The sequence below is a fragment of the Plodia interpunctella genome, chromosome 14, assembly GCF_027563975.2.
Source record: "Plodia interpunctella isolate USDA-ARS_2022_Savannah chromosome 14, ilPloInte3.2, whole genome shotgun sequence".
In the NCBI taxonomy this organism is placed as follows: Eukaryota; Metazoa; Arthropoda; class Insecta; order Lepidoptera; family Pyralidae; genus Plodia; species Plodia interpunctella.
The window spans coordinates 825,286-847,168 of NC_071307.1; the positions used below are offsets into that span (position 1 = coordinate 825,286).

General features: G+C 35.5%; 1 protein-coding gene across 5 annotated transcripts in view; it reads right to left on the reverse strand.

Moving 5' to 3' along the window:
- Window positions 1–21,883, reverse strand: part of chico — a 40,763-nt gene that overhangs the window by 6,893 nt on the left and 11,987 nt on the right. For 2 of the 5 annotated variants that reach the window (XM_053755262.2, XM_053755261.2), the window contains exons 2-11: window positions 21,340–21,523; window positions 20,808–20,933; window positions 18,046–18,188; window positions 10,852–10,962; window positions 8,315–8,626; window positions 7,393–7,488; window positions 2,064–2,169; window positions 1,354–1,539; window positions 864–1,218; window positions 170–482 (exon numbers count right to left, since the gene is read on the reverse strand). In XM_053755262.2, the coding sequence (XP_053611237.1) occupies window positions 170–482; window positions 864–1,218; window positions 1,354–1,539; window positions 2,064–2,169; window positions 7,393–7,488; window positions 8,315–8,626; window positions 10,852–10,962; window positions 18,046–18,188; window positions 20,808–20,933; window positions 21,340–21,523 (1,932 nt within the window). The remainder of the gene's footprint in view (window positions 1–169; window positions 483–863; window positions 1,219–1,353; window positions 1,540–2,063; window positions 2,170–7,392; window positions 7,489–8,314; window positions 8,627–10,851; window positions 10,963–18,045; window positions 18,189–20,807; window positions 20,934–21,339; window positions 21,524–21,883) is intronic. The other 3 variants (XM_053755263.2, XM_053755264.2, XM_053755266.2) reach the window with 3 other exon arrangements.

Below are 21,883 nucleotides of genomic sequence, written 5' to 3' on the forward strand. Positions count from 1 at the left end.
CACACGTTTTACCATCGTAAAACGCTCCATAATAAATTTGGCGTATCTACACAAGGTAATTTTCACGCAACAACTGGCATCTTTACCGCCAAAACAAAATGGCGGCAAAAAGAAAATTGCATACCTCCAAGTTGGCCACCCTGTAGAATGAAACAAAACGATATATCACCACTACTCGTGCTAGGAACACTTGGAGTCGTCTGCGTGGACGACGGCGGCGGCGCCCGCTGGCTGATCGCGATGGGCCTCGTGGGGGCCCTCGTGTAGTTCATCTCGACGTAGCCGTCGGGCGTGGGCAGCGTGGGCGTGGGCAACGTGGGCGTGGGCGTGGGCAGCGTGGGCAAGGTGGGCGGCGAGCGGGGGGCGTCGCCCGGCCGCATCTCCACATAGCCGGCGTTACGAGGCGACATGTCGACATATTCGTCGACCGGCCTCCGTTCCATGAAGCCTATTGTGGTGGGGGGCGTTCGGGCCACCACGACCTGGGTTATTGTAATCAATCAATCAATGTTTATTTATGAGAATAGATTATATATATATTTTTAATTGGTTGTTGTGCATTTAATAAAATAATCGCTAGTAGTATGAAGCTTCATTTTGAAAATTGGTGAAAGTGAATATCTAATTTCTTATGTAATTTTAGCTGTTTCCTCTTAGCAATGTTAACGCCATCTATACTATCAGTAGTTTTTTTGTAGGAACTGTTGAGAAGAAAAATCTACGTTTTGCAGTTTACTCTAAAGAGCAATGAACTAGCTAAAAGTGAAAACATTGACGACATAGAAAATATCGTTATAAATGTTACGGTGTAAGTAAGGCCTTCGTTTACTCGTGTTTAAATTCAAAGTGAACTGATAGTTTACCTTAGTCGCCGGCGACCCCGACCTGTGTCCAACAGGCGTATACGCCAGACTAGCCAGGCTGGACCTCGCCAGCTGAGAGTTGGCGGAGTTGGCAGAGTTGGCTGAGAAGTCGAGCTCCATGAGGTCCTCGGCGGAGGCGCGAGGCAGGAGAGGTAGAGGAGGCAGATGAGGCAGGAGAGGCAGGAGAGGCGCGGAGGCGGGGTGCGGGCGGGCGGGTGAGGCGGCGGGCGCGCCGACGCTGTAGGCGCGGTGTCGCGGCGGGTCGGCGCGCGCCGGCCGCGAGCCCACGCTGTACGCGCGCGGCGGCCGTCCGCCCTCCACTATGTGCGACGTGGCCGGCTCCAGCTGGTACTCGCTGCACGTTTACATTTCATTTGTGATGATATGATATATGCATTCATTACACTGACATTTCTAAATAGAATTAAACTCCAAGAATAAAATTTTACAAAAAAAAAACATGTATGGACTCCCCTCCATTGCATCTCACCTGAACCTAGGGTCCGTGGAGGGGGTCCCACTGCACACGGAGCCGCTGGAGGCGGAGACCAGCCCCTCGTGGGGCGCCATGGGCAGGTACCCGCACACCCTGGCTTCTTCCTCCACTCCTAGGGACGACGTTCGGGAGTGCTGGATGGGGAGGGCGCCCGTTAACGCAGCGGTGCGGTTTGAAGTACTGTCAATATAATTATACGTGACAAATTCGAAAAACTTTTAATCTTACTAAAAACAATGTAAAGATGTCTAAAATTAAAGGGCCGTATTTACTGAATGCGTATCCAGCACGTGCACAAAATCACAATAATTTCGTACAATCGTGCGGCAATAGTGCTGCACAGGAATTCGGTGTACGGGCCTTCACAAAAACACTTCTTAGCGGTTTTGCCTATTGCACTGAGTCGTCACTCATCCAAGAGAAAATATGCACCGATGCTATTTTAAAGCGAAGAACACAACACACCGGGACTACAAAGTTAACGCAAAGCATTTATTCGTAAATTAGACTTTTACAGACACTTCACGTCAAATTTTTAAGGTCATCTGTTCGTAGAATTGTGGATCATTTGTGTGGCTTGTTATTAGTTGCGCTTTTGTCGGCTTTTTACATATCCGACGTTGTGCATGTGGCGCGGTAGATGTCGCCACATGTCAAGAAACTACAAACAACACAGATAACCTTACACTGGTTCTGATCCTTACCCAGGGAAGTCCTTCGATATATCACAGCAATCGGGCTCCTCCGGTATTCGCGGCGTGCGACACCACTCCGCCATCGCGTCCGGCTCATCACGTGACGTCTCCAAACCTGATGAAGAATTAAAACAATAATTTACAACACAATAATAGATCCGTATCAGTGATAAGTCTACATTAATATAATTAGCCCAGTCGACATGATAATAACTTAAAATAATCCCAAATAACAAAAAATATCAATGAATATTTTAATATTTAGATTAATTTAGTTTTTCAATATATTTACTGTCTACTGTTTTAATATTTATAGTACACTGAAGGCGTATGCATTTACAATAACATTCTCACATTATCCTAAAGGTGAAGTGGTAGACAATGCTTAGCATAAGTTTAACCTATTATATTCTCTGTAAAGATATGTATAAAATCATAAACATAAATTCACATGACACAGGATAAAGTGTGTTTAAGACTGAGTAAAAATATGTTGGTTAGAAGGATCCGAGATTAAGTTAACACATGATATTTGAGTTCGACAAAGAATGGCAAGAGAACACAAAAGGATGCGTGGAAGTAGTTAGGGGAGGCTTTTGCCCAGCAGTGGGACTCAAACAGCTAACAAAAACAAAAAATATATATATGTTTGAGACTATTCATAAAATTGAAAATGTTTAATGAAATTTTGGATGATATACAACACCACTCAATGACGTCAAAAAATATTTCAATCTGACTTAGATAAGCGATAGCCGATATCGTGTTTTACTATTGATAGCCGAAAGCACAACTTCCACATTTCCCTTTGCTAAAATCACACAATGTGAAAAAAATGTTTTTTAGTATTCCATATGTGTAACTAACTTTTGATCCGGAAATTTCTCTGGAATAAAACATACCCTAAGTCCGCAAAAAATCAATAAATCTAGTTGAATTGATATAACGTGAAGACATAACTAACAAGCATAATTACGCATTTACGAGGGCTGCTATTTATGTATCCGGAACTGGCCAATAATTCTAGAATATTTAAAAAGTAATTACAACATTTGAAAATAGAACTCTTCGGCTAGAGAATAAATATTTTTCATGTCCCTGTCATTTGTTTTTTTCAATTGGCGCCAATTTTGAAAATAGCTTGTCTTCATTGCCATGGATTTAACTCGTGAACATTTTCGCGCGATGATTTATTATGATTTTCGGCGTGGATTAACTCAAAAACAGTGCATCGAACAACTGATTTTAACTTTTGGAGATGAAGCACCATCGAATTATTGGTTTAAGGAATTTCAACGTGGACGGTCTATGCTCACGGATGAAATTAAGGAGGGTCGTCCTAAATCGGTAGTGGTACAACAAAATATTGATGCTGTGCGACAATTAGTAATGCAAGATCGTCATGTTACATACCGCGAGATAGAGGCGTCTCTGGGCATTAGTATGACGAGTATACACGCGATATTACACGAACATTTAATTGTTAAAAAAATTTGTTCGCGTTGGATTCCGCACAACTTGAGCGTAGATCAAAAACAGGCTCGTGTCGACTGGTGTAAGAAAATGATAAAAAAATACAACCGTGGCACGTCAAAAGCTGTTTATAATATCTACACAGGTGACGAAACCTGGATCTATGCTTATGACCCTGAAACTAAACAGCAGTCAACGGTGTGGGTCTTTCAAGATGAACCGAATCCAACAAAAGTTGTTCGTGCGAGAAGCACTTTAAAGCAAATGGTCGCTTGTTTTTTTGGTATCAACGGACATGTAGCTACAGTGCCACTAGAGAATAGTAGGACGGTTAATTCTGAATGGTACACCACCATTTGTTTGCCAGAAGTCTTTGAAAAAATACGAAAGAACAACCCACAACGCAGAATCATACTTCATCACGACAATGCTAGCTGCCACAAGTCGGCTGAAACAAATAATTTTTTGGAGGGTCAAAAGATTGAATTGACGGGTCATCCGCCGTACAGCCCCGACCTGGCACCCAATGATTTTTATTTATTTCCAAACATTAAAAATAAATTACGTGGTCAACGTTTTTCGAGCCGCGAAGAGGCCGTTGATGCGTTCAAAACACACGTTTTGGACATACCTCAATCAGAATGGAAAAAGTGCTTTGAAAATTGGTTTCATCGTATGCAGAAGTGCATAGATCATCGCGGAGAATACTTCGAGAAACAATAAAACCATATGTAATAATATATGTTTGTTTAATTTTGTTATTCCGGATACATAAATAGCAGCCCTCGTACTATACTAGTTAGGATTTAATTTGTTAATTAAATGAAAAAAATATATTTTATATTTTATTAGGATAATTATATATTGTTTGTCATGTACCTCTCGACATTTAGCTAAATATTAATGTACCTCTCGACGTTTGAGTAGTTATAACGTTGATGCAAACTATTTTTTATTCAACAAAACAACTGATAACAAAAAACACCTGCAGTTACGGCGTATAAAATTTACTTAATTAGAGAAAACATGTAATGAGAAAATTCCGGAATGTGCACACAGCGTGGTTACCCTACTTAAGTAGCAAGTCACGTGACGAAAATAATGTTTATAAACGACGCGAGCGCTCTTGTGAACCTCAGTCTATTATAGGCATAAGGCAAAGCAATATGTCGGAGGAAAACCGTAATTTCTATTAACAAACTAATTAATTGCACTCTCTTATCATTTTCAATGCCCATCATCTGAGATATTGTTAAACAAAAACATGTTTACTTCAAGTGCCTACTTACGGAAATACAAATAAGTAGTACTTACGTGTATTTCCTCGCATTTAGAGAGATAGGAAACATATTCTATGTTAATGATTTATGAGTAATAATCCAATGCAAAGAAACTTTGTGAGAACTGTAAATACCTATCAAAATATTTTGATCAGTAGTCATTTACCGGCTCAAGCTATCCTTGATAAAATATAACTATGTTTACATTAATATGTATGTGGTTTTAGAAAAAGAAAAACCCTGAATGCAAATCTTTTAACATTTTATTTAAATAAATTATAAATGCACATAAATTAATAACAAATTACAAAGAAAAATTACGTTGAAAAACATCACAATAATCATCAAAATTCACTGTATTTAAATTTAAAGATTCCGAAATTGAAGTGTTTATACTAGACAAATTTACGTATTCACCTACAGACGAGCGTCTAGACATGTCTTGGCCAACAATACAAGATGATAATTCATTAGATTTCAATGTAACAGTATTAGAAAAAGACGATTTTCCACCACCATTTCGATGTAAATTCTTAGCTTTATTCATGACATTCAAAATTTCCACTTTAGCGTAATGTTTCTGTTCATAATTTAATTTTTTAAACATCGGAATCAACATCATACTGAACTGTACATCTTGCTCGATATCCGATTCAGTATTTGTATTTTTTTTATTTATTCTATGTCTGTAAAAGTCACAATTAGCTTGTGTGGCATTTGTTACTTTGTCTATTCGTCTATACTGGGCGCATTGAGACGTTCCAGGCACCATATTTCTTGTAAACCCGCGGTGCATCTCCGACTTATGTATATTATTTTTAGTACCGCAATTTCTATTAAGTTTAGGTACCATAGTAGTGTAAATGTTTCCTCTAGTCTCGCGTCGCATAGACCCTAGCACATTTAATACAGAATCAATTGACATGAGACTATTGCGACGCCTGGTACTCAAATATCCTTTGCCATGTCGCTGGGTGGACCCTGAAAAATGAATGTGTATGAGAGGTGCAAATTTAAAAGTAATTCTTTCACACCTTTCATCTCAATCGCTAGTAAAAAAATCTCTAACACACTTCTCTAAGAAAATTACCTTTAGGGAAAGATAGGCATAATGAGATTTTAGTTTTAAAGCGATCTAGTGTAACTGCTGTCTATTCAGATTGAGTACTAAATCCTAACCAAATGTCAACCAACAAGGGAAATTAGACGCTTGAACTGACTGACTAGATTAGAGCTGGCGAAAGCCCTTCCAGGCCTTTCGTTACGCTTCCGTTTTCTGCGTCCCGCGGCTTCACAGTGAGATCAATCGAAATCTAGAACTTTAGAATGTAGAAATGTATATAATAATGTTGAAGTGAATAAAAGTGTGCCTCAAAGGAAGGTTTAAACGGTCTGTAAATGTGAAGTTTAAGTCACGTTTCCTTTATGATGTCCCATACATCCTAATGTTACATATATATAATTTACTTTCCATTCGTTAAAGTGTCACATACCGGATACAGAACGTCATGACTTGTAAAATTTAAATTTGTATGCTATATTTGTAGGTTCACATCACACAGGATGTGTCGCGGACGCAGTACGTTGCGTTTGCGTGCGACACTGTCTGTCTGTCGGTGTGACTAAAAGTGCTTCTTTTTTTAATTTTTCAAATTTGTAACGATTTGTAAAATAATAAAAACGAACAAACGCATTTTACCTAATATTTATATATATAATCAATTACTTACCGTATTACGCCTACATTTCCTTGAGATCACAATATACTTTTAATTTACAACATTTCAACAAAATAACAGCTACTACTTAGTTTATTTCTTGCAACATTAAAAAAAAATATTCTTTAACTAGAAACATATACATTTAACTAATTATTAACTAACATAAATAATCAATTATTTATTCCATAAATTGAAATGTAATTGCCATAAATTGACGTGTTATTGATTTAATATTAAAAATAATAAAAAATATATATTTTTAATTTTTTTTTTTTTATATTAAACCAAGAACCAAGCCAATAGATGGCGTTGTGCAATTATAAAAATTGTTAAGGTTCAATAGTTTGACACTAGTACTCTCACTAAACAGCTCATCTGCTCGTTGCGATATAACCACCAATCACCAATCTAAAATAAATTTGTGTCAACGAACTACACTTTTGTACGGTGTGAGTAAAATAAAAAAAAATACGACTAGCACCATCACTACATTTTTTTATCAATTTCTTAGCATTATCATAGCTACTCTCTCTCTCTCTCTTTCTCTCTCAGTGAGATCGCGATAGGCTGTATTGGTAAAAGCCGGCAGAACATTCACATGAGCATTCACTAGCACGCTGCCACTGCTGGCCACGTTTCTCCTTTTGTGTTTCGTGTGTACAAAATTATTTCTGTAAAACTTCTTTGGGTGTAACGATAATAACGATTACGATAATAACACTTATAACCTTGTTTAATCGAAAACAGATTGAAAGTGTTACAGCATCAGTTTAACTATAGAAAAGACATGAAAAACTGTGCACAAAACACTATGTGGACTCAAGTTCTTGGCATAAATATTCGAAACACAAAAACAGGACTTACCGTCAACATGGTCATGCCTGAGGGGTTTCTCGACTTCGAAGGATGAAGCTCGTGAAGCGGAGGGCATACTCTCACAGCGACTGCGCGGGCCCGAGTCTGGCAACAAATTTTTCGTGTAAGCAAACGCTAAAGTTCCCTTCCAAACTGCGCACGCGTTGTCACTGGCCGAAAATAATTTAATGGTAATTTGAACGGCATTCGAAATAATGGATTCTTTTACAACAATATCACTTTTTCGAATGCAATTTTAATTATTTTCATGAAGGCTATCGTCTCTTTGCTCATTAGGCGGCGCCACTGGCGAGATAAATATAATATGTACGTAAGTTTGTTGACAACACGTTATCGTACACAGTCTGAAAGGGATCAAGTCTAAGACGTGAATTGTGTCGCTAACAATAACTTGTAAATATACATTTGTATGTATAATAAAATAAAAAAAGAACTATCTGACATTAGCTATACTAATTTCAAATAGTTCGATAAACTTATGAATGTTTTAACAAAAATCATTGTTAACATGCGGCTAGAAATTAAGGCGAAGCATAAATAAATCTTAACTAAAAGGCGTGATTACATAAATAACATAATACATATGTACACATAAGCAAACAATATCAAACACGTGCAAACTCACAAGCAAACAAAAACATTGGAATTCGTAACTTCGCGTGAAATATCCGAACGCAAAATTAAAAAACCAACGCCACGTCTCAGGATTAACAACAGAGTCTAAGCTTTATATAAAACAGTTCGTATACACTTCAAAATTGTTTCTAAAGTAATAAAATAATCTTATAATTTTCAAAATGTACTTATTTCTTTATAGAGCTTAGTCCCCGTTGCACTCCATAGTTAAAGTACATATTAATGATGTGCTATGTAAATGTGCGTTAGGAAGCCGATGTTGATGAATACGTACTCTTAGTATGGGCCGGCGAAAGTTTCGACAGTCGAGTCCCAGTGGACGCCCTTCGCGACCACTGGGCCTTCTTCGGCAGACAATCCATGCCATTAACCGCTTTACAAGACGAATGGGTCACAATTTTCTCTATTGTGATTCTATCGACTTCGTCACCAGTTAGCGGCGCGGATCGAGTCCTTTCGTGTACTATCTTGAGAGGTTCTTGAAACAAGGAGCAGCCCGTCGGCAGGGAGACAGTTCGGTGGTGTTTTATAATTCTGGTAGTTTCTCGTTTATCGCTACTTAATGAATTCGGTGGTTGGTTTTCGGCTGCGAAAGACAATGAGAAGCGACACGTAAAACACGGAGCACCAAGCGTCACCCGGTGCATGGATGTATGTAAGGTTACATGAAGGTAGAGCGAATATGTATAAATAAAACATATTTTAATTTTTTACTAACAACATTCTACCAATAGCTATTGAATATTGGTGTTAATTTATTGAAATATTACACGGTTATAATAGATTGTTATTAAATTCGAATATTGTATGTTTACACATCTTCGCCCTAAAATAATCACTGTTTTAATGTCTGGAATCAAATATGGCAAATTCATAACAGACTGACAATAGGTGTTATACATCTTTAGATAATTTATCTTTGTTGGACAATGGCAACTATGTTTGAGTATATGTTTTGTTTTAAAATAATAATAAAAATAGCACCGATTCTGAATTAATATTTGCCATATTTTGTTAACACTTATGATTATATTGTGAATGTAATATCTAATACATCCACACGCATCAATGCAATACCAACACCAATTAAACTTATAGCCGTGATGAGTGAGGCATACTGGTTGTTTTGTAAGTGTGGCTAATTATTATTTCAATATCACATTGAAATTTACAAATTAAGTTCATTATTTCATTAATAAAGCCTTAAAATCTAGGAAGAGCAAAGTTTGTTTACTATTATTTTTTACGACATAATAATCATATTTATCAAAGAAAATGAACATAAACTGACGAAATATGTCCCTATATATATAGTGTAATAAATTACGATCAACCTAACACATGCAAATCTATGCTGACTGTGAATGGATATATGATTATGCGTTTTCATTATAATGATACTTAAAATGCAATAAGCTATGTTTGCAAGGATACTTCAATCGAAGCTATTACAGGGCTACTAAAGACAAAAATTACTTTTTGATAGCTGTGCATCATTTTTCCAATGTTTTTTAAATAACAAAACGCTTTCATCTTTTTTATCCATACTTATACATAATATGTAACTGTTAATTCGTATATTGCAACCATGACAAGCAGCATAAAATTTACATAAATTTTATTAAACAAGAATTTCATTTACTGAAAAATAAATATTGCAAAAGCGTTAACATCATTAATTAGACATGCACCAAAAGCAGCATACGATACTGAACATAGACAAACATCGTTGCGAGTTGAAAATATATTAGAAAATATGTCTATATGTGTAGGCAATATTTATTATCAAAAATCAAGGAAACCTTTACTCGTCTTGTACATAATAAATATAAACTATGCAAAGACTGAAATACACATAAATAAATAATAAGTTCCGCTCACATTTAGAATGAAAAGAATAAACGTTATTTGCCATACATTAAAGAAAATGTATACTTATAATGAACAATTAAAAGTTATCCATAACAGAAAAAAAATGTATAAAATATAAAGAAAAAGAAGAAATATAACAATGAAGTTACATTTTTAAATACATATTTAAATGTTCGAAGAAGACACAAATTAACATACAGTTTACGTCAGTTTAGTTGAAGAACTTTGATATGTTTTATTTCATATTTTGAGCATGTAAAAAATTAAACATAAATGTCGTGAATTGTACAAAACATTATAATATTATTTTAAAACATATCGGAAACTGTGATTGAACTAGCCAGGGGTATTATACAATGACATTTCATTAATTGTTAACAATAAGCTTTAAGCTCCACCGAAGAAAGAGAACATAAGCGAGATACCCTTCAATCATATGAGATGGAGAGAGAGGATCATATGTGAGTTTTAAAGCCTCATAGAATAGAACTACTTATGACAGTTTGATATATTTATACTACCTTACTGCAATGCAATTCATATCAATTATCAATATTATAAAGTAAAAAATAATGTAATAATAGCACGATTGTATGAAGCTTAGACTTTGTATATTTATCTCATCTGTGTTAAGACGGCAAAAATCGAATTTATTGTGTAGTGGTAGAATCAAAACTGAAATAACTATAAATAAAATCAATCAAAGACATAAAAAAGTTATGAAATTGCAACGCGCGTAATTATTTAAAAATAAGAGACAAAATATTTATATTGTATAATTCTATGATTCTACCACTACGAATGAGGGCATCCATATTAATCCACCAATAGCGGCTAGAAAAGAGAAGCTATATTAAAAACAGACAGAAAGCCTAGCCAAAGCGACATCTAGTGGCCGTAATGCCCTCTTTTGCCAACCCTATCGCCAAGATGCCGTACCGTTCTTGGGCGTCAAGGGTGCTAGGGCTGCCGCCGAGTCGTCTATGGAGTAAGTGGCCGCGGCGCATACGCATTGTCTAATACACGAGTCAACGCACAGGCCCTTATTGTCTGCAATAGATTTGTGCCAATTAAACGCTGGCGTTTACCAACTTTGTGGGACGGCAAAGGTATCTTGAATCTTCTGATGATACGTTTAGAGTTCAATTTTTGCTGTTCGAATATATGTCATTGTGATGACGATAGTTCTGTTGGCCTACCGTAAAAAAAACATGCACCTATATTCTTGTTTACTAATTCCGAATATAGATGGCGATAGTGAGCAATTGTGAGGCATAAGTGAACACATTTCTTTCAACGACTATGTTTTACCAAGTAAATTGAGTTTTAATGAGTATTGTCATAATATTTTAATCGATTGTGTAATGAAATCCCTTGCCGTACCGATGGTGAACGCCAGCTGTAGGTGCAGTCGAGCCAAATTTTGAAAAAACGCTCTGAGCCAAACATCTTGGTTAAATTGAGAGCGAGAATTAGTATTGAAAAACAATCTAATCACGTTAGTTATTTATACATATAATTTGCTCTTCTCGTTAATTTATAGTCCACCCAAATTCTAATTGAACAAAAAACACACTTGACTCCCATGAATCATATAGCCATATTTATAGTCAGCTTCAATTATTCAAATATTTATAGTTATGAAACTATAAATATTTGAATAATTGACGCTAACTATAAATATGGCTGGCGATAACTATAAATATTTGACTAATTGACGATAGTGAAAACGACACCATATATACTCGGGTGCATTTTTTTTTTGCATTTATTTCATTTTTAAATTAATGGCTGATTCTACCTACCTACCCCCAGGAAATTGATAATATGTATGTATGTGTGTTTCCTTGAAGCTACTTTTGCAGTTTACTAGACAAAATAAAAAGTTATGTTCAAGAAAAGGTTGGCTGGAAGAGATTGCTGAGCATTAAGTCCGCCTTTGCTCCATATATACCTAATCTCTATTCTTTGTGTACCTAATGTGTTTATGGGCAATAAAGTTCATATATTATTTTTTTTTTTTGTTTCTTTTTCTCAGCATGAGCTGGTATTATCATATCATTTACGGGCGTAAACCAAGTAAATGATAAGATTTTATCTATTTTATGATCCTGATAGGTCAGTCTGTCCGTTTTCGTCCATTTGGAGAAACTTTCGGACAATACGACATGTATTTAAGATGGCGGCTTTTTGCATAGGTATGTAAGTAGAGGGTCTCATATCAAGAAGTTGGAGGCTATGGTGTAAATACTTAGGAATGATTCCAGTAGTTGACAGCACAATGGGGACGAATTAAACTTTATTCTGTTTTCAGATTCTGGTGACTTCATCCTTATTATTATAATGTTGAACACAAGATGTAAGGCTGTATAAGCATATAATGAAATAAAAAGTTATTCACAGGATTCTGCAATAGAATAAAAGTTAAATTGTGTTAGTCACATATCTATATCTACAGTTAGTACATAAGTAAATCTAACTACTGTAACTACTAGAAATGCAATCGGGAGAGCTAGTGTAAACGCTACTCTAAGCAAATACAACGACTGATATGATAGAAAAGTAATGAAATGTGTCACTTTCCACGGGTATACAAACCATGCATACGGTTTTTATTTTTTTGTATATGGTTTTATATTTGATTCAGTAGCAGATTACACAAGCATGCGTAACTAAAAAACAAAACAATTGGCAGTTGTAATAAATAAATACCTAAATAAATAAATGCATAAATAAATAAATAGATAAATAAATAAATAAATAAATAAATAAATAAATAAATAAATAAATAACTAAATAAATAAATAACTAGATAAATAAATAGATAGATAAATAAATAAATAGATAAATAAATAAATAAATAAATAGATTAATTAATTAATTAAATAATAAAATATAAAAAAACTAAAATACGTTTACCCGTGCAACGTCACACACATAAATTTAATAAATATAATAATTTCTGTTTCTATAAAAAAATCTTTCTACAAAAAATAAATTTAATAATTTCTATGATAAACAGGAACTACTAGGATAAATATTTATCATATTTAATAATATGATAAATAGGAACCAACTTTTATTTTTACAATAATATAACCCGAAAGGTATGAGATCCTATTCTATAATAGTACGGCATCTTATAACTTTCGGGTTTTGATCGGACCGGTGAAAAATCAATGTATTTATTTATTTTCTTCTGTAAATGATGCAACAAAGAGTTGATATATCTTTGATCCCAGCTGGAATTTGTATTTTTTTTCATTTAATGACTTTTTTTTTTAAATCAATCATTTCTTTAATACAGTATTGAACAAGGAAAACGTGAATATTCCCACGTCCACATTAACCGACCATCGGTTTAAATTATGAATGAGTTTGTCCTTATTTGCAAGCAAATATTTTGATTGTGTTTTATTAGTAAGCGGAAAACATGACTGCACTCCGCTAAGTATGAGTAATACTTATGTGAAATTGCAGCTTGTTTTTGTGGTTACTTTAGTTTAACGTCAATAAGTGAAAATAAATTTATTTATTTATTTTTCTTACAATCTATAGATTTATGTACTTAAGTATGTACTGTCATTGTTACTGTCACTGTTCGTGGATGGATGGAAGACGCTTGTCAGGAATTGTTTGCAGTTTTGTGAGATTGACGAATGTGAGTCAACGTGTTTAGGATGATAATATTGTGTTTCTCTAAGAAATTTTTGTAAGTGCCTATTTTTTCTTACTAAATACTTTAAAAGGATACATATTGTGTACCGTTGTATTTAACTAAATAAATAAACCTCAGATAGTGGAGTCTATCGAAGCTCACATCTTTACATATTACAAAATGGAGTATCCTTGTCTGTATGAAAGCGATAAACTCAAAAACTAAACGGATTTTTGTACGGTTTTCACCAATATATAGTGTAATTTCTGAGGAAGGTTTAGGTGTAAAATTTATATGGTTTTACATCTACATTTTACGTATTGTGTAGGTACTATTCTTTATTTTCTTTGTATATAATGGCAACAATATGTAATAATTACATGTGACAAACAAGGAAATAAAAACCCTAAGGTAGGAAGGATCAAAACAACATTTTCTCGGAAATCAGTTCGATAAATAAACGCACAAATAGAATAATTGTTTGCATAATCGAATGACGTCAGTGATGCAAAAGATAACGAATTGCAAACTAATAGTATTCCACAGAATTTGGAATTTGCAAAATAGAAATGCTTTTTACAGCTGTCTTTTGAAGTTCATTAAGAAACAAAGTCGGCGACCAAAATTGGAAACTTGTTATTAAATTTGTTTTATTTTCAAATTTAGCCAGATATGGTTGCTTTTGTGTGAAAATTCAAATTCAAACGACAAGTCAATTTGATGTTATTTCTCTGGGACATATAGGCTTAATAGAGTGGCGTAATATAGGCCCAGATCGAACTGCTTGGGGAAATGAGAAAAAGAAACCTTTATAGCAGACAAGATCCAGATTGCTGGCACAGCCACATTTTGAGTAAATGGAAAAAAATTGTCTATACTGCTTGCCTTGTCCTGCTGGCAACCCAACAAGTTATGACTTGATGTCGTCAAGTGCCAATGGTCTGACTTTCAACGATACTGCAGACAGGGCGAAGTGGTGAAGGATAAAGTAAGTAAGCTGGACCTGAACTCCGACGCTCTACGACTGAGTAATAAACCGGGAATGGCATCTGAGGGCAGATGAGAGACAGAAAGAGAGAGACACTACTCTATGAGTTTAATCTTAACTAGCGACTTGCCCCAGCTTCGCACGGCTGCATTTATCCATACTAATATTATAAAGAGAAAAGATTTTTATTTGTATTGGACCTTGACTTGACCTGAAATCTACAACTACTGGGCCGATTTGTATAAAAGTTTTGTTACTGGCCCGTTCCGGACGGGCCGTTAGTGTACGTATAAATTGTTTATATAACAGCGAAAACTTCATCAAAATCCGTTGCAGAGTAAGAAAACTTAGAAACATACAGAGGGGCAGGGTGACTTTGTTTTGTACTATGTAATGTAGTAATTCTACGGCCTAGCCACGATTACCGGGTGAACTGTGTCATGTGCCAGTGTGACGGCAGAAAATGTAAACAAACCTACTATTGCATCGTAATAGCTATGTTGCTAATTACACAATGGGTTACAAGATCAACACATGTAAAACGTAATGTAAGTTAATTGCATGTTGCTTGTCAACTTCTCTAACATATGTACTGTATACAAAAAAAAATTACACATGCACACATGAATTTCTGCGATGGCAACAGGCTACCCTCGACAGATATTTGATTTTTGGTAGCCTTTCACACAGGTTGATAGGCTAATAAAATATGATGACAAAAAATATGACACTCTAGTCACCTATAATCTGTAATATATACTATTATTATAAAGAGGTAAGCGTTTGTATGTTTGAGACGGGTAATCTCCAAAACCACTGAACCGATTTCAAAAATTCTTTCACCATTAGAAAAGTACATTATCCAAGATTGCTATAGGCTATATTTTATCTCAAAATTCCCACGGGAGCGGGACTTCCCGGGCAACATCTAGTACTTGATAAGAACGGGACCGAAGCTTTGTGCCACATACATATAAGTATAGTAAATCATACATTTTCGCAATCTTTTATTTAACTTGCAATGTAACTATGTATGGCCCTATGTCTACTCGGGTGGAATCTTGCGACTCAATTTTGAAGCATATATCTTTCAACCGATTGAGCCGGAAAAATTTTGTACACACGTTTAGTTTGGATAACAATGCATTATTATGGTAAACATGACCAGATGGTGCATCCAGGAACGACTCCAGACGTGGGAGCTCCTCAACGGTTTACTGCATGAACAATCATTTATATAATTCTTTTAATCTGTCAATAAAATCTTGTATTAAAAATTTTATTTTTGTAAAAAACTTATTAAATTTGTAAATCGAATGCGGACATGAGAATACTATATCATAACATTATAACGATTCCAAACGAGAACCACGAATTTTCTTTTGAACAGCACAGTTTGGCAAAAGTTCAAACGCTGCAGACGTAAGCGGTGATTGTCAGACAAACAGCCATAAACGTCATTATATTTATTATCTTATATGTATTTTTTGTTATGCGGTACATGAACAGACCTATTTTCTTGAATTCACTTATTAATATATCAAACTAGACCAAAAAGAAGATACAATAAACAGGAATAGGTTAACTATAAATATTAGCCGAAAAGTGCGTTATTCACTCACTTAACTATTTAAATTGAAAATAAACAGCTATGATAAATATATTTATAAACACATCTTTCTTCTTAACAATATACCTTCATAACAATAATATGGTAGTACGTTTTTACTGTACAAATTATAATGAAAAAAAAAATATCATTATTCTCCACGAACGCCAGCAAATAATTTGACTACTCAAGTGTTACTTGAAGTTATAAATTCTTAGATAATGCAAAAAATATAGACAGATTCTTTTTTTTGATTCAATTATTTTTCTATGGTTTTAGCTTATCAAAATTCCCTATATATAAATGCGTGCAATCGAAACCTTATATTATATGTACATGTTTCACCGTCACCATAAATTATTTATACAAAAACTAATTTATATAAACACTTGCGCTCTTCTTATCTTCGATTCAAATGTATAAAGACGAGTCAAGTGCTCTGAACCACTTCTAGTTGATAGATAGAGACCCTCCATGAACTAAAAGTGCCTCGGAACATCGGACACAATCTTGTGAGCCGTGTGATTCCGCCCTAGAATAGAACCACTCTATATCTTCCCGTGGATGTCGTATGAGGCGACTAAGGGACGGTTGACGCCAGGCTGGCGTTTGTAAAATGACAGCCGAATCTACAAAATTGTATGGTTATTTTCACGCTAACCCCGAGCTTCGTGGCGTCACAGCCTCGAACGAAACAGGGAACGTGCGGAGAAGCGAGAGAGCATCTGACGCAATCATCTGAGATCTAACCACGGCCACCATCACTGAACACGAATGGACACGAACCATCAGATCTTTTCCACATTTGCTGGAAGCGGTCATATTGTTTCGCTCACTCTGCGTACTATAGAATTTATTTGTCGCAATGCGGTGATTTGTTTCCACAAAAAAAAAATTACCGCTTACCAAGAAATTTACATTTATTTATTTTGATGTGTCAAAGTTACAATCAAACGCTTCGGGGTAACTAATCTAGTTGACAATACTGGCTTCTCACCAAAATAACTGATATAAGACATGAATCATGGTACATTCCATTGCGTTAAAAAAACCTAATCGAATGTTGTATAAACAAGTCACAATAACCCGAAATCCAACAATGGTGAGAAATCAACACACGTTCTTAGTCACAACCTGCACCAATGTGTAAGAAAACAAAACAAATGTGAATCATTAAACCAATACCTGGAGTCTATTTTGTATTTTCAATATTAAAACGTGTCTGTGTACCATTACACGGTATGTACGTAATCGGCTTTAGGTTTTAGGAAAAGCTAACAGGCTATTGGAACGTTATAAAATCGCATGAAAGAGATAGCAACTACATAGCCTATTAATTTTTCCAAAACGTCAACTTAAAAAAAAATACGTTCTAAACTTTTGTGAGCGCAAGGTCAATTATATTTTGCATGACATTGACGCATGTCAGTAGTACCATCAATGGAATTTCAGCGGGTAAACACGAGAAGAATATATTATATTACTGGTACAAGTGGCTTGAAAGTGTGTCCATCACTAGTATTTCTGATAGGTACTCCCCTTATTAATAAAAATATTATTCATGAATTAGGCGCAGAATATTCTTTGTTCCCTCTCTGCCTCTTTTCAATAATAAGCATCCGCCTAACCTTATCCCACATGTGGTCAGTCTCCTGCACTTCTTTCTTATATTAACCGATCAATCAACTGATCGGGCAGGAAAGGTGTTTTTAGCCATATACTACCTACCTACACACGCACTCCACTCTTTTCTTCCACAAAGGACGAGACAAAACATAGAATATTCCAAGCCTAATCTGAGAATAACATTTGTAAAGGCATATTTCAACATTATTAAAAAAAAAATAAGCACACACGATACAACAAAAGTTCGCTTACCATTAGACAGAGGCCGACTCTTCTTGGAGTCCGAGTACATGGAGTGCGACCGGTCGCGCGGCGGGTTCGCGCCGTCCGCGGACCTGGTCTTGGGAAGGGGGATGTGGTCCCTCTCGTCTTCCTTCGAACAGTTCTTCATCGCCCTGGAATGTTAAATGTGGTGGTGATTAGATTTCAATCACGAGCAATAGTTTCTCAGACGTTATTCCCTCCTCGCCGACCGCGAAGCATGGGTTCAATGGAAAATATAAACATTACGACCGGCCGGCACAGGGCCGATTAATGATTAAAGAGTTTCGACAGCTAACAGGTAAGGACAAGGATTTACGTCAGCCGGGTAACCGGTCGTAAAACCATTGACGGCACTTCAAAATCACGTGAGGCAAAGATGACCAACCAACTAACTAACGATTAAACCTTTAACCTTTGATTTAACCTTTTTTAAACGCCAACTTGAACGCACTCAAGTTTCATATCTTGAAATGTGATGATGATCGTCGAATACACCACCAGGAACCACTTCTAGTTGATACAGCGGGCTCTCCATTAACTGAAGACTTCTTTATCTCGGTGGAAGAAAATTTTCGTTGGTTTTGGTTAAATAATTGGGCATCAAATACCGTCGACCGCATGCCAAGTATACCTGGATGGATCTTTATGCGGTAATAGGTGAGATATGGCGATGTATTTGGATATGTTAATGTGCTGTTGACTGTACTTTGATATTAATTTTAATTAAGAATACGGCCCTCGACACATCCTCTGGAAGACATTCCCGATGAATAATCCGTACTCTACAATATCATAAATGCGAAAGGAAGTCGTAACCACTTCACTTTTAATTTATTTACTCAATCAAATGGAATTTTGCACCGTTCGTCCCTAAAAAAATTGGTCCTATTCAAAATACAGTAAATCCAAATTCAAAATTCTTTATTCAATTTAGGATGATATACATCACTTATTGACGTCAAAAAAAAGTAGTTTGTAGCTTGTGAGAAATTACTATTTAATAAAAAAAATTACGTGAAAAAGTGCCTGTGAAGATCTAATTTCTGAATAAATGATTTGGATTTGAATTTTTTAATTCATCCGAGCAAATCTGAACTAAAAATGTGAACTAAAAATAATTCGATATCAGACACACAATCAACTGCATAGCTATGCCACGGCGAGAGTAGAGAATTTACAACACATTTTGTGACCCTGTCTTTCAGGAATACTCGAAAATAGCTTCCTACAGGTGAAAGAATTTCGGAAAACGGTCGAGTAATTATAACCGCCGACACAAAAAATTACAATTACTTCCTCTATAATTAATAAAAACAAAGTCCACTTTCTTAATCTGTCTGCCTGAACGTGATAACTCAAACACCACGGACCAGTTTTTCCCGCGGTTTTTACTACATACACATTAATTCATGTGCAATATACAAGTAATAATATATAATTATATTCGACACGAGCTATAATTTTAAATTATTAGTATAATTATTATTTATGAATAAAATTAATGAGAATAATAATTTATAACAGAAAACAAATGAATTGAAATGAACTGAAGCGTTAATTGACAGTGCATTATCACATTTTTATATTTAAATGATGAAAGTATAAAAATTAAAACATTACGGCGCTAAGCCTTCGTAAAACGCATGTACTGTCAAAATTGAATAAAATCTGACACCAGTATTAGCAATAGGCTCGAAAAAGAAGAATTATTAAATTCGTTAAACATAAATGCTGATTATTTTTTGGATTTTTTCTAAATTGTTTATTACATTCACATAACTCAAAGCATACTTAAATCGTAACTAATATTATAAATGATAAAGTAAGTTTGTTTGTTACCTCTTCATGCTCTATCTACATAACCATCCTTCATGAAATTTTGCATACACGTAGATTGAAATATGGAGAAGGATATAGGGTACCTTTCATTCACAAATATACGCGGGCGAAGCCGCGGCCAATAGGGATATAAAACAGCATCTTAATTAACATTCTATTTATCTATCTAGCATTCCATATTTACAAAGAGCAATGACATTTTTGAGATATTGCACACCCACACGCCACACAGGGTTCAACCAAGGAAAATTTTAATAAGGTAAATACGCCTACATCAGGTCATAACAACCGGCAGGACCTATCGCCTTATACAAGTGGGTGGAACATAAAGAGAAATTTGTACAATCAATTTTTATTTTTAGTTTAGCATTTTACTGTGTGCAAAATAAATACGCAGTATGTACACAATATAGCAGACTAACTGCGGCTGCGCCCCGGGGCTTCGCTCCCGTGGCAATTTCGGGATAAAAAGTAGCCTATGTGTTAATGTGTTATTCCAGGTTATTTTCTACCCGTGTACCAAATTTCATAACAATCGGTCCAGTAGATAATGGGATTTATACGTGGGAATAATCAAAGAAGAAAGTCACAGACCACTCCTAGAATGGCAAAATCTGGGAAACAGTGAAAAATTGTTATAGAAAGAGCGTGGTGAGGGGAGGCTAGTAAACATCGACTACCAAAGATACAAGAGATATCATCACATACACGAGAGATCATATACGTTTGTGAAGTGACAGCCGAATATTCAAAATTTTAAGGTTATTTTTTACGCTTAGCCCGGACATTGCCCCGAACATTTGAGAGATCTGAGTACATTGCTGGAAGGCCCTGATGATGCTTGCTTTCGTACCCTTGACAATATTAATATAGAAGCACTTCGAAATTTTGTTCAGAGGAGCTATACTAACAGATATATGGTAGAATGCATGCTCTGCGCGATGTTGGAGTCGTCTGAATGCATCCAGAGCTCGCCGGCGCCGGTCGCAGTCTGCCGCCCAACCTCCATGTAGAAGAAGCACTCCGAATCTCCGCATCTGTACAAATTACATTACTTAGTACTTTATTCCAAAACTAAACATTATACTATTTGGAGTGTTCATGGATCAAAAAATGTTTTTCTTTATGTAAATTATTATTTTTTGTTATTATTTAGTAGATAGCTGCATGCTACATATGTCGGTGTACCATCTCGCCGCAATGTGTAATGAGGAACATACTATGATGAGGTGGAGTAAAACAGTGACTGAGTGGGTGACCTAGGACAATGATGTTCTTCATTTATTGATTTTTTCATACCCATAGTCGTAAGCGCGTAAGCATTACCCAATTTGCGTGTACTAATTTTTTTTGCAAATATTTATTTTATGTTGAAAATATCTGCAAAATTATGTAGCAAGATCAAACATTGCAAGTTAAACAAAATCTAGTCAAAAATCCTACCTTCTGATATTCTTGAGCGAGTACTCGATCCGCTCTGGGATGGTGAGCTCCCGGATCACGTTGTTGTGGCTCTTGATCTTCACCAGGGCCAAGGTCTTGTCCGTCAGACACAGGTTGTACAGGCCCTGAATGTTCTTCGACGCACCGAGACCCTTCTTCTGTACATTGACTTGCCACACGTGTTCTGGAAAAGACGAGATCAATTTTGTTTGTAATAAATTTATTGTATGAAAAATCCCAACTAATTACAATGTGAAAGTAAGTTTGTTAACTCTACTCGACCAATATTCTTGAAATTCTTACTGCGACTGTACTGTCTCGTGTCGTCTTACTTGGCTATTACATAGAGTTAAGATGTGTAGAATCGCAAATTAGATTGTATTTTTTTTATATTAAATAAAAATTACGAATCACGAGAAAAGTCGTAGAATAAAAGTTGCTTGTTTTTGATGTACCCAAGTAGTCTTTAGGAGGTTTTGCGTTTGATACCCTGTATATTGAACATTCTTATATATTAATTCTTATAGATATGAGCATAGATAAG